The sequence below is a fragment of the Athene noctua genome, chromosome 2 (genome assembly GCF_965140245.1).
Source record: "Athene noctua chromosome 2, bAthNoc1.hap1.1, whole genome shotgun sequence".
NCBI classification, from domain to species: domain Eukaryota; kingdom Metazoa; phylum Chordata; class Aves; order Strigiformes; family Strigidae; genus Athene; species Athene noctua.
Window position 1 is genome coordinate 4938327 of NC_134038.1, and position 13421 is coordinate 4951747.

The 13421-nt window shown below is 36.5% G+C and overlaps 1 protein-coding gene across 2 annotated transcripts in view; it reads right to left on the reverse strand.

Moving 5' to 3' along the window:
- The window catches only part of DENND3 (DENN domain containing 3), a 41484-nt gene that overhangs the window by 14535 nt on the left and 13528 nt on the right, over nucleotides 1-13421 (reverse strand). Inside the window, exons 6-13 of one of the 2 annotated variants that reach the window (XM_074898364.1) lie at nucleotides 12096-12215; nucleotides 10416-10634; nucleotides 8971-9092; nucleotides 8355-8510; nucleotides 5495-5591; nucleotides 2619-2722; nucleotides 2139-2320; nucleotides 971-1492 (exon numbers count right to left, since the gene is read on the reverse strand). In XM_074898364.1, coding sequence (XP_074754465.1) covers nucleotides 971-1492; nucleotides 2139-2320; nucleotides 2619-2722; nucleotides 5495-5591; nucleotides 8355-8510; nucleotides 8971-9092; nucleotides 10416-10634; nucleotides 12096-12215 — 1522 coding nt within the window. Of the gene's footprint in view, nucleotides 1-970; nucleotides 1493-2123; nucleotides 2321-2618; nucleotides 2723-5494; nucleotides 5592-8354; nucleotides 8511-8970; nucleotides 9093-10415; nucleotides 10635-12095; nucleotides 12216-13421 lie in introns of both variants that reach the window. The other variant, XM_074898365.1, reaches the window with a different exon arrangement.

A 13421-nucleotide genomic window follows, 5' to 3' on the forward strand; every position in this document is an offset into this window, starting at 1 on the left:
ATTCATGTCCAAAATCCCATCAGCCAATGGGAAAGGATTTCTACTTCTCTACTGAATACTTTTCATTACAACTGTCCAGTTCCTTATTCTATTGAATACTATTATATTACATACTTGCCAACCTGGGATAAAAGCTGAAGTTATACCAGTTAAAGCCTTCAGCAGTAAGTAATTAATTATTCTAAGAATTCAAGTGTTTGGACAGCAGAATGTCAAACACACATAAATTCTTGCGAGACATATGCTACCTCTGGCTTCAGACAGTCTTCCTATCTCAACCAATGTTTAATCTTTTGCGGCTACAAAATATAAGTTACCAGAGTGGATAGGCACAGAAAAAGAATTTAATAATATTTTATAAAAGCACTCTCAAACTATGTTTTTAGAAATCAATCACAAGATTCGGATCTCATTCAGGAGGAGGAAAGTTCTCTCAAATATATATGTAACCCCTTCTTCTGCTATGACAACCATCCAAGAGGAATTTAACTGTAGCTATTTGAATTCTGGATTTTGTTAGCTCATTTTTAATAGACTGACACCTTACCATGTTACCTAGTGGTTTACAACACAAAGGTATCTTCCACTGGCAATTAGGATGGTCTTGTATTCACTTTACTCATAATCTAAGTCAAAGCAGAACTGCACACCATCAGATCACAAAAGTATTTCACCTACACAACATGAAAAACTGTAAAGGGTGTGCCCAAATATAAGTAGATGCCTTGTCTTTATTGTGGATGCAAGTTCAGACATTCCTGTACACGTTAAATCTATTATCCATAATTATTCTAATTAAACAAAATTGGCCATAAATCTCACATACTGTGAGTTTTTAGAGGGCCATAATATGTTTAATAATCATTAAAAATAAGTGGAGACAAAAAATTTATTTTGGTTCATTAAAAAATGGTTTGAAATTGTCATTGCCCTAGGGTAGATGGTCACTAAAAATGTATCTTTTACTCACCTACTGTTAGGGCATCAAATAATCGATGTATAGTGTCTATATCTTTGACAATCCCAGATTCCTGGATTCGCTTCACAAAATCATCCAGTTGCATGTGTGTTTTTGGCAATTCAAAATTTTTTACGTGGTCATCTATTTTCATAACTTCTCTCTGTTTTTCCATCACTCGACTTATCAGTTTCTTCAGCTCGGGTTTGCGGTCTGCTTGCAAACGCTCAGAAGGAGGCATGGTTTCCACTATTTTTCTTACAAGATCAGTAGGGAAAATTCTTAAGTCTGTTTTATCTAGGTTCTGAAAGTCAGAAAGTGCATTTAGTAATTTTCCTTGCATCAAGCTAATAAGTCCCCGGAGGTAGAAGTACCTTGCCAGCAATGCTGAGCTATCAGGTGGTAAAGTATTTATAGCTTTGCTGAGATGGTTGAAGAAGTCTGTATAGTAGGAGTGAACACACTGGAACATCAGAGGAAAGTGAATTTCTGGTATTTTGAATGTACTGACTGATTTGAAGGGCATTTTTACAGCTAAAACCAAACAAACAGAAAGTACATTGATTAGTATAAGCAGTAAGTAAAAGTGCAAGTATCTTCACAACCAGCAATACTACAAACAACAAAAAGAATCCCCATCACAGCCACAAGCAATTTCATCACACAAAATTCAGGTAAGATCACAGTTGTGCTAGGGACACAAATATATTTCTATGTATGTCCATCGTTCTTACTTTCAGTATATTCCCTAACCTGATAATCTCAATTCCTGGAAAAGAAATTAAAAAAAAAATATTAAAAGAAAGGAAAAAACAAAACCCATGCAGTTTCTATAGGTCTTGCTTTGTTAAACAGTGCTAAGCTTAGGCCTCTGTTTAAAGGTAGTGGAGAACTAGACATAAGGTGGGTGAGGACTGAACATGGTTACTGACTCATGAAGCAGTTCTCCAATATCAATCCTATTGTGACCAATTGGGCTTCTGAGGTACAGCAAAATTTACAGCAGGCTACAGACTGATTTGACATGCAAGGAGAAGCACAGACAGGCCCCAGCTCAAAATGACTCAACTCACCATTTCTTTTCAGCATCTGACACTATTCCTGTGAAAATTATTCAGTGATGTCACCCATAAAGACAACAGAAAAGACACTGTGTTTGTTCAACATATTCTTGCCTTACCAACACCTGTTTCTATTCTTCGAAGTGAGGAATTTCTAGTAGGGCCCTCTGGCAGCTTGATATCTTGCAGATTAGGCATACTGATTACCATACGCCTACTAATCCTGTACTGTGGATTAAATAGTTTAGAAGCCATTTTCTCCATAGTCAGTCTTCTCGGGGTATGAAACATCAAGTTTAACCTGAGAAAAATAAAAAGAACATATAAATAGTTTTAAATTCAGTATACGTCCACACTAAATTACTACTTGATTTTTTTTTTGTGTGTGTAATAGTATAAAATTACAATTATAGTACCAATTTACAATTTCGACCATGTCCATGGCTGGACACAATCATATCACCCTTTTACAGTAATCTTAACAAAATGGCCTATCAATTAGTCCTAATCTTATTCACAGATGACCTGATCTAATACCACTAGAGTCAAAAGGACTTTTATCACTGATATCACCGGAATAAAGAAGAAGAAAACTTTACCTATCCTCTTCAGACTGGGTACTCAACTCAAGTCGAGCAAAAGCATCCATCTTTCTGTTCAGACGAGCTTTAAGGAAAGAGTGAAACATGTAGGTCTCTAAAACCTGTGAGACACAAACTAGTTAACTGTGGATCATTTACAAAATAAGTTTTTATTAGCATGCTTTGCTCATTTTTATTACCTTTACATCATTTTTATTACCTTTACACATGCAAAGCTGAGAAATTCCAATTCAGCAGTCACAAAACCAAAAATATTTTAAAACTTCAACAACAGAAAACTAACTCAGTTTCCATCCACCTTCTGTACTTTCACGATGCTTGCTTAGTGGCAAACAGTAATATCAGACCACCCTCCAGAAGATGAAACCAAAGAAAAATGAGAAACACTGAGCAAAACAGAGACTTGTAGCTACAGGTTTAACAATATATTTTCTGCCTGTTACTAATTGCTGATTAATATTGTCTATGGTTTGGAGTAAGAAGTTTGTGGCACTCTAACATTGTGCTATCAAAGTGAAAAGACAAGCAAGACATGTTTTCTTTTGGTAACCCCCCTAATTGTTCCCTATTCAAGTAATTATTGTGGTGTCATCCAGCAATAATTTCTAAAAGGTCAAATTGCTACTTTTATGATAGAGGACACCAAAAAAGTGTCATATTAATTAAAAATTAAAACAAGATAAAAGCTAGGATCTGAGGCAATACAACATGTGTACTATATAAATATTAGTTCTAGCATAGGGCTTTTAGTATTGTTTGAAATAATTCAGAAAACTAATCCATTCAGCAAATCAAATGTAAACTTCATCACAAGACAATATTGTTATAACCAGAAATCCTGTCTTTATGTTTATACAACTGCTAGCCTTTACAAACTTACTAACAGAAAGACAGTTGTATCTTTGAATGTAACTAGGAACAATTACTTTGATTAATGATATAACTCAGAGGCTTGCCTAAAGTACCCTCGTTAGTCTTGGAGTTTAACACAGGACACAAAACAAACCTACAAAAAACACAACCCAAAAACCCCGCTGATCAGACATCAGTGGATTTCTATGATGCTTTTAAAAAGCAAACGAGAAAGATTTATAAGTAATCTAGGTACTCTGAAATTAAAAGAAATATTTAACCCACAAATAGGTCATTCTTATTCAAGATGCCTCTTATCAACGTATTTGCAACGTAAAATAGCATCTACAAAAGCATTAAGGTTTCTGCTTTTCAGTATTTTTCCAGTAGATGGCATATCTTGTTGGCAATTGTATGTACAGGAGATAAGCTGCAGGAACGGAAAGAATTCTTTCTAATGGTTTCTGGAGTTCTCTTAATATAATTCTAGATACCACTAGTACCTAACTCCATATTGTGTTATCTTCCAAGATTTACTTGAAAGCAAACCTGCCACTATGTTATTTAGTGTTTAAGTGAGTCAACTGCTCAAAGCTCTTCTTAAATATGCACATGTGAATTTTAAATTAATTTTAAGTTTCAATTAATAAAGTTACCACTATTTATAGCATTAGAAATGGCTACTGAAAATATTTTCATGATTTCTATTAATTTGAAATCCTAGTCAGAACATTTCTGATTAATTTTTCTCCTGATGACACATTAACAGGTTCTTTTTAATTTTTCCTTTTTGTTTGTTGTTTTTCTAAGAATGTTTGCTAGTGTTGGAAGCTTTATCCACCAAATACTATTTCCTAATTAGGATTAATCAGTTTGTTATCTTTGAATTGACAGATATTTTGCCAAGTTTAGCAGCTACCTCTTAAGTAAAATGAGACACTTTTCTGAACGTTTCCTTTGCACACTGGCATCTCCTTTAAATGGATGTTCAGCAACTTTTCTTAGCACGTTTGAAGTCAGAAACAAAACAGGAAAGAAAAAAGGTGTTCTCAACCATGACCTGCTCATGTTAACGAGCCGAGTTTTTTGTCAGTTATAAAACAGTTAATCCAGAGAGCCAACTGCCAAATTCTAGTGGCAAAGGAAACCTCCTCCTTGATCTTCAGCAGATCAAGCTTATGCTAATGGAAGGATGAAGCTGATCAGGGCAGGTGCAAAAGGGACTCAGGGCTTTTACAGGAAAAACTCCATATCCCTACAGGGTTTCCAATTATCTAATGTATCTCATAAGCTCAGTTAGCAGGAGGGCTAAGAAAAACTAAGTGGGGATTTCAGGTTGTCCTCTGGCACTCCTGGGTGTGGCCTGAGGCCATGCACTATTTAAGTATTATTTCATGGGTTTCACCAGCACTAAGTTACAGTCTATTACCTGGTAAAATTGATTTAGCTTCATGTGCTTATGCCCCTCAAGCCCTGTCACACTGCAGGCCCTAAGGACACCAGCGCCACTCTCAGCAGCACACATGCACTGTGAGGCACTGGGGGAAACAGGCTCATGGCCTGGAGCAAAGCAGGCATCCTCAACTCCACACCCTGTTGTTCAGGCTGCAGATAAAAGAGGTACTTCGATTTGTGTCGTTTCAGCTCCCTTCTGCTGTGCTCAGGCTTGCTGAAAACTCACATCTACATATGGGCTTCAGTCCAAACAGTTTGGACAAGTGCCTGTGCTTAAAATACAGTTTTGATGTAGCTTTACTGACCATCTGCCAGAGGTTAATCTCATCCCCAAGGAATTACATTTAATTTGCTCTAGAATTACAAAGTACCTTGCTCTCCAAAATGCTGTCTATTATTTTATCTGTTTATAGTAAATAAAATAAATTTGGTAAAGCATTCTGTCAAAGTTGGTGGTTCAACAACATCACACGAATCAAACTGTGACCATTCTATTAATATCTGGCATTAATCCTAAAATACAGATTAATAACAGGGAATCACAACATATTTAACATTGAATTTACCTTTTTGTAAAATGGCTGGTCTCCAATTGCCCTTGTTTTCAGAAATTCTTCACTGTTAAACACTCTATGTTCATAATTTAGATGGTCTTTTACCTCCCTGCAGACAAAAATAAATAAATAGATAAATATGCTTAGAGATTTGTAAGTACATTGCACTTTTGCAGTAGCAGCAGCCCACTGTACTAGAAATACACTGCAGCATCAGAAGGCAAAATAGAAACATGCTGCAGTATCAGAAGGCAAACTCAGCTTTAATGAAAAAGTCTGAGTTACTGAATCATAGAAGAAGAATGCAAACTCTTAGAAGGTGTAAGACAGGCTACCTGCTGCCACTGCCATTTCAAATCAGCAAATTCACTCGGAGCCTGTGGGATCAATTTTAGTAACCCAAAGAGGAGAATATATATATATATATAAAGTCATGATTTAGGCTCCAATCTTGGAATTACATTTACATCACATAAAATCCCTCTGGAGCACTAAAATGACAAGTGTACCTACCCACATATGCAATTTGAAATACATGATCTGACCTGACGCTGTCCCATTACATTGCATCTGTAACATGCACTTGAAATATTATAGACTATGTAATTTTTTTGCTGCACTCTCAAACTCTGCTCATAAAACCAGCAATAACTGGCAATCGTGTTAAACTAGAGAGACAGAACTACTGAAATAAAAGAGAAAGCAAGAAAGAACTGATGCGTATTTTGGAATATGCATGGTCACAGCAGGGCACTATAGCCTCACAGCAGAGGCCCTCTACTATCCCTGCAAAACCAGATATCAGTAGTAACTTCTGTGTCCTAAAGGTGAGCCAGAAAAAGTTGGTTTATTAGGAGCAGAAAGTGGGAGTTATTCAGAAAAAAAGCTGCTCTCTGAACTGAAGTCTGTGAGTAAGAAATGGTAAGTTATTTAATGTGTACAAGGTATTTATATGTGCAAGTGACTAAAATCAGTGCTCTCTTATTATTACATCTTATTTCATCTACTCATGCTGGGTATTGAGGAGTAAGAAGTTCCCACGAAAACACAGGAATGAAGAAAATAAACCAGTGAGCTAAAATTTGAGTGTAAAAATAAAAGGGGATTCTCACACCCATGCAGAGAACTGACAGGCCTATACACCTCTTGTTTTTCATAGATCATTGATAAAAGCCCATTAACAGTATATCAAGCATTATGGGTTCAGAAAAAAAGATGGTTGGTAAAAGTACATAGTTCCACATAATTCTACATAATTTAGCATTGTTTGCTTTAAACATGGAAACTCTACGCACACAAAAATACTACAGGGCTTCACTGAAGACAGTAAGAACTGGCAGCATAGTTGGATCAGAGATTTACTTTCCTTCACTCCTGGATGCTGGTAGATATAGTGTTAGAAGACAGAAGAAACAAGGCTGAAAAAAAGAACAAAAAAAGAAAGTTTGAAGGAAGGGAGAAAGAAAGCAAGAGAAGAATCAACCCCTTCACAAAATGTATTATCTCTTAGAGAGCAAAGCATCTGTTCATTGTAGCCAAGTGTTTAGTGCATTAAAGAGTGCAAGGCTCTTAGCAGCAAAATGCATTTCTCCTCACCTTTACCTGGAACATATTGCTGCCAAACACTAAAATCCAGCAAATCCCACAGTGGTAGCACATCAGGTTGCAAATGCATTTCAGTTTCCATACCCAACTAGCTGTAAAGTCTGCTCTGTCCTCCACACCCAGCAGCTATTGTCCTCCTGGAGGGCCCAGCCACTTGTATCAACACTCCTAAGTTGATCCAACAAAAGCCAGCAGGTCAACAGAGACCTGGTGTTTGGGCTATATAAATTAACCCAGTACCTTCTGACTGAAAGTGTTAGGGAGCATTCATGTGAGCAATTTGGTAGCTGATCCAAAGGGAACCACCATCTCCAGCAAGAGGCAGCAAAAAATAGCTGGGGATGGTTATCTGCCCAGCTACTTGCAGACCTTTGTATGTATAATTAGTTCATATATATATTTTATAAGTAGTTTCATTTTCATGGTTGAGTATATAGTGACTATATAAAAAGTGAAGCATATGCAAACCAGCCATCCATTTTCTGCATTTTTTTTTACAAATCACCTACCACGCTTCCATGTCCTCCCCAAATACAAGCAAATAATAGCAGATTTACCACCAGTACCCAGACTGATAAGATAAAGCAACTGTGGGTATCAATGCATGACATTAGATTAAGAACAAGGAAAATTAGCATAGCTGGACCTTTTTCTAGAGAAAAATACCAAAACCTACTCCACATCACTGTTATAATGTCTGTCTCAACCACAGCAGATATCCAACATTTCTCATTGCAACACTGTGACCTTGAGCTTAGAGCTCCTCTCCCTCCTTCATTCTCATGTGGTTGAACACTCCAGATGTCTCATCCATTATCAACATTTGTTCAGTTAGCCAAAACACACCTGGGTGTTCTCAGCTCCTGATCCTGCTTTCAGGTCTTCTACCCTGTCCCAGTTAGTATTCATTTTCCTCTAAGAAGAGTGACCAAGACTGTCTAATTACAAACTGATATCCCCACTGGGCTTAAAGCTTTTCTACTTACAAAATACGAGGACTGCACTTTGCCTCCTGGAATCTCTATACGAGACACATACAATTTCAAAATTAGAACAGTTTTATCTAAGATGTCTTAGCAATGTATATGTACTTGAATACATTAATTATTGATAATCCAGCAGGCTAACAGGATGTTCTTCTCATATTCTCTCACAAAACTTGAGAGATTTAAAAGTATCTATAAACAAAGTAAGAGTATTTTCAGTGACAAAAGTGTCTTAGCTAGCAGCATATGCTCTTGTAATAAAAAATACTGTATCCACTCACCTGAAAATATTAACAATTAACTGCAAAGTCGTTTGCTGAACTTCTGTATTCAGTTTCTGTTGCCAAGCCCTTCTACGCATTTGGAGTTCACCAAGGTCTGTGCTGGCTCGGAGATGGCAGAGCTCTAGATCATAATGCAGCTGAAGGCTTTCCACTCTACACAGAGAAGAAAATTATCAAGTTACACCCTAACACCTTCATTCATACCTTTTAAAGTAAAAAAGTCATTTAGGCCTCACACATCTTTCAGCTAGACAAAGTGCAAGATCGATTTGCAAGTGTTGACAAGCTAGCAAGATTCCTGGAAGTCCTACTAATACATATAAATCACAGTACACTCAGTCTTCTGTGTAAAGTAAAGTTCAAGAGAATAATTAGTATCAGTAATAAAAAAAAGAAACGTGCATTCCAGGTATTGCAAAATAATATGGTTATGATTACAACTGCATAAAGTTACCTGTATATTAATTTAATTTTTCAATTTGCCCTTATCAAATACAGTGGGTTTTATATGAACGAAATAATATAGTAATAAATAATATAAAACAAAAAACTTAAAAAGAGTGTCAGGCATGATTATTGCACTACGATAAACACAACTTCAACATCTTTTCACCTTTTTATGAAAGTTTCTGCTGCTTGTGCTGGAACATCTGGAATTTCAGGTTCCTCTTCAGCCATTTTTGAATGTGTAATATCTCCATTATCAATATTAATTAGAATTAAGTCTTCAGTTTCCTTTTAACAAAAAAACTCAGAATGACTCCAAAATATACCTATATTGTAAAAAGGTTTACTACTCCTTTATGTAGTCCTCAGCAATGAATTATTTCAGCGAGAAGATAAACCAGAAAATTGATATTTTTCCCTCCCAACTAGAAGATCATATGGATAACAAAACAATTAATTTCAAGAAGAATAAATGTCATTAAATTAATAGATACTAATCTCTGTACACAAACAGTTGGTAACCTAATATATTCTCCATATGATACTAAATTAATACTGGATCTAAGCTTATCCTTGAAAAGGTGTACAAAGATATGTACAAAACTAAATATATATGTATGCAAAGAAATTCCCTAAAAGCTAAATGGAGGTAAAGTCCATGCTGCTCTCTCAGTTTGCAATTTTAATAACCTTAAAGATCAGACTGTAACACAGTATATATAAACAAACATAAAATCTTACAAAGTATATCAAAAGAAGATTGTATTTTCTAATCTGTACTTATTTGTCATAGTGACTTCATCTTACTGCTAACCAAAAAGAAAAAAATTATCTATTTCATCTTGGCTTAATTCCTTGCTCATTTTGGACTTGACTAGATAGACCAGTTTAACTTTGTCTGATAGTCGGCTGTATTAATCTAATATAGACTTGCATGGTTTTTCTGTGTTTGGTTTCAAACACTCACAGAAAAACCTGTGAGATACCCTCAAAAAAGTGTGTTTTCGTTAGCCCTGCCCAATGAAGCTGAGTTTTTATCAAAACTTTTTGGGCAACCAAGATTAATGGTACCCTCTGAAAGAGGCTTAGTTCAATAAGATTCTGAAAAAAAGATGACAGAAAAACCCTCAGAAAAATGGTGAGATTATATTCTTTGCACTGCTTTTCATTTCTTATTTTATTAAATAATTCACCATGGGCTACAGCAGCATCATTAAGAGTATTTTCAAATGCATGCTCAATTCTTAACCCAGATGCCTGGAAAAGGGACCTAATTCATCACACACAATTCTCTGAGCAAAAAATAACCTCAGTAATCTGAAAGGAAACTATTTATATGATACAAATGACATGTAAGTAGAATTTTTCCCCAAATGAAACTTGAACTTGAAAAAAATCATCTTATCCTGCAAAGAAAAGAAAAGTAAGGGATACAACAATAAGCTTTTTCCAATAAGCCACTGGACACATTAGTATGGCTCCATTACTTTTAATTTCTTCACTTCTCACACAACTAAATAACAAAAGCAAGTTTCTAGATGCATCTGAAAGAAGCGCAGTGACAAATGCACTGAACATGAACAACAAGAGTGGTAATAGCATAAAACGTACCGTACTAACTTCTTCAAAATGATCAATATGACATCCCATAAGAAAAGATGTAGGGGCCATTACAAAATCCAGCATTTGACGAGACAGAATAGGCACAAAAGTGTGTTGCCACTGAAGAGGATGAAGGTACAACATAAAGCATTCAGCAACAAGTGTCAGCAGAGCCCAATCAGAAGAGAAGAAAACTATTCTCTGCTCAGTCAAAATACAGGTCATTATCTGGAAAAAAAAAAGCCAAAATGCTAAACAGCTATGAAGAGTTATACCTAGACCATACAAGATATGTGCAAAGATTTCATCTGCTTGCAAAACTCAGCTCATGTGTTCTGTTTTCTAATGCCTACCTTACATATGTGTAAATTGAAATAACATCCACTTAAGGATTCTTACAAAATTAAGAGAAGAAAGAAGAAAAGGAGAGAAAATTTAAGTGATGCTGGAAGTCAATGACAGTTTTGCCACCAATGTGGCATGGTTCAGCTGGAATTACTGAGAAGAGCTGCCACCTTTCTTCCACAGTATTAGACTGTAAAATGCCTGCAATAAGTACTCAGATGAAAAATATAAGCAAACCTGTCTTTGATGATGAACACAAAGACTATGTAGGTTTTAGACATCTCAGCCAAACATCTGTTCAAGACTCCAACTAGTCACATTCCTTACAGTGCCACCGGAGAGCTGTGCTTTCACAGAGCAATTCAGAAGCCATCTGAAGACGTCCACCCTTTTCCACTTAGAGAGGGACCCAATGGCATCTAAGCACCAGACTCAGATACCTCAAGTTAGGTGGGATGAATCCAAGCCAAGAAGACTAATGGCACATGTGGGACATCCCAGAGGTGCTAACAAATTCCATGCTCAAGATGCACCAGTCGTAGAGGACCATTTAGAATAGAATAGACAATTTCAGTCGGAAGTTTTGTTCATAACATGCACATATGGGCAGAAGCCCACATGGGTGGAAGAATGGGCATATCCAAAAAAATAAGGCAATATTGCCTGCTTTCAGGACTGAGGAGGTTTACAATTATCCCTGGAAAGAGGTCTCCAACCTGCTCTTTTTAGGGGAAGTGGCACCAATAATACTGCTGATGTTGAGCAACCTAATCTAACTCCACAGGTGGCCTGTAAGCAGAGAACTGGATCAGAAAATCTGCAAAGGACACCCCCAGCCAAACCAATTGTAAGATCCTATGAAGCACTGAAAAATTTCTTTGCAAATAGCTTTTTCTGTTTTCTTGTCTTTCTACACCATTTACACTTTATTTCTATGAGAACGTCAACTGTTACCAATCCATCCTACAGGTCTCTCTTAGACATGAAAAAGGTTCTTATGAATCTTGTAAAAATGCCTGTAATGACAATTCAGAATAAAATGTGTCAATTTAGCTTGGGTATTTACATTTTAAAATATACACTTAAGAAATTTAGCACCTATTGCTAAACCATAGGAGAAAGAAATCCAGTATGACTCAGTCTAATCTGGTCTATAAATAAAAAAAATACCATAATGAGACGTATATTTTATTGTGCCATATTTCTAATATTCAGAACTAACACTATTCTGAATTCCTGAGTTTACAATGTTTTTTTGGTAACTAAACATCTTGATTTTTTATAAACCACAAATTACCAGCACTGTCAATCACTAATACATTTTAAAGTATCCATTAATTTTACCTGCAGCACCCGCTCTGGCTTGAAACACAGCAATGGAAGATGAAGATCCAAGTCAATAATAGGACTGTCCGGATCCTCTCGTGAAGGAATTATTATTTGAAGTGGTTTCATATTAAATACCTGTAATAACAGATGTTTTCCATTTACTTCTTAATGAAGATGTTCCCACAACACATTTAATGGGGGATTTTAGTTCCAACTACAACGTATTAATTGAGAGCAAGAAGACAGATATTTGCATATTGCAGAAAACTGGAATAGAGAAGGAAATATTAAAAGACATAATAACTACTTTGAAAGATTAACATGGACTTTGACTTCTTTAATTCTTAGAGGTTGTCTAGCCAATAAAACTTTAACTATATATGTGTTATTTTAACAAAATTAAACTGGCTTTGTTACAAGCATAATAAAATAATGGAATTTATATTTGTAGGTACAACTGGGAAATCAAAAGTACTGATAAAATTAATACAGGAATTAGAAAAAATATGAGCCAAAGAAGAGAGCATCAGTGCTCACATTAAGACGACAGACCAAGCCAAAACAAATGTGCTCTTTCAGTTCTTCAAATACTCCAGCTGAAATCTCTGGGGGCCAGATCCTGTGTGTGCTGCATACTTCAGCACTTAGCAGTTGGTTTAGCCAATCATTCAGACAATCTTCCAGCTATGCTATTTTTTTCTCTGCTCCTAACCCCTCATGCCAGGGTCAAGGAAAGCAGCTAAGGAGAAGCCCATGGCTGAAGCACTGCTTCCCTAGAAGCCATTTTAGTAGACCAAAGAGAGAATGTGCTGAAATCACTGACTCAGCTAACATCTAGCTTGACTTGGGAAATGTTATAAAGAAGAAAATACAGCCCACACATCTCAGCTTCTACACTGAAGACAAATGTTTATGTGAGTTTCTCCTCTCAGCTAGGTCTTAGCCAGGCAGCAGCCAATACAGAACATTTAATCTACTTACCAGAACATTTAACCCACTACACACTGTTCTGCTTCCCCAGAGCCAGAGACAATGAAAGAACAAGTCCAGAGCTGAAATCTGTTGCTGAAACATGTACTTTGGCCTCTTTCCTTTCTCAGGGGCTGAACTGCCTCCCACTCACATGACAGCACATCCACCCATCATACAATCAAGACAACAGCCGTGAGCATCTGCATCAGGCAGTGTGTCTCGGTATCACAGAATAGGCTCGGTTAGAGGGAAATTTCGAGGTCATCAAGTCCAACCCCCTGCAACGAGCAGGGACATCTTCAACTAGATCAGGTTGCTCAGAGTCCCGTCCAGCCTGACCTTGAATGTTCCAGGGATGGGGCATCTACC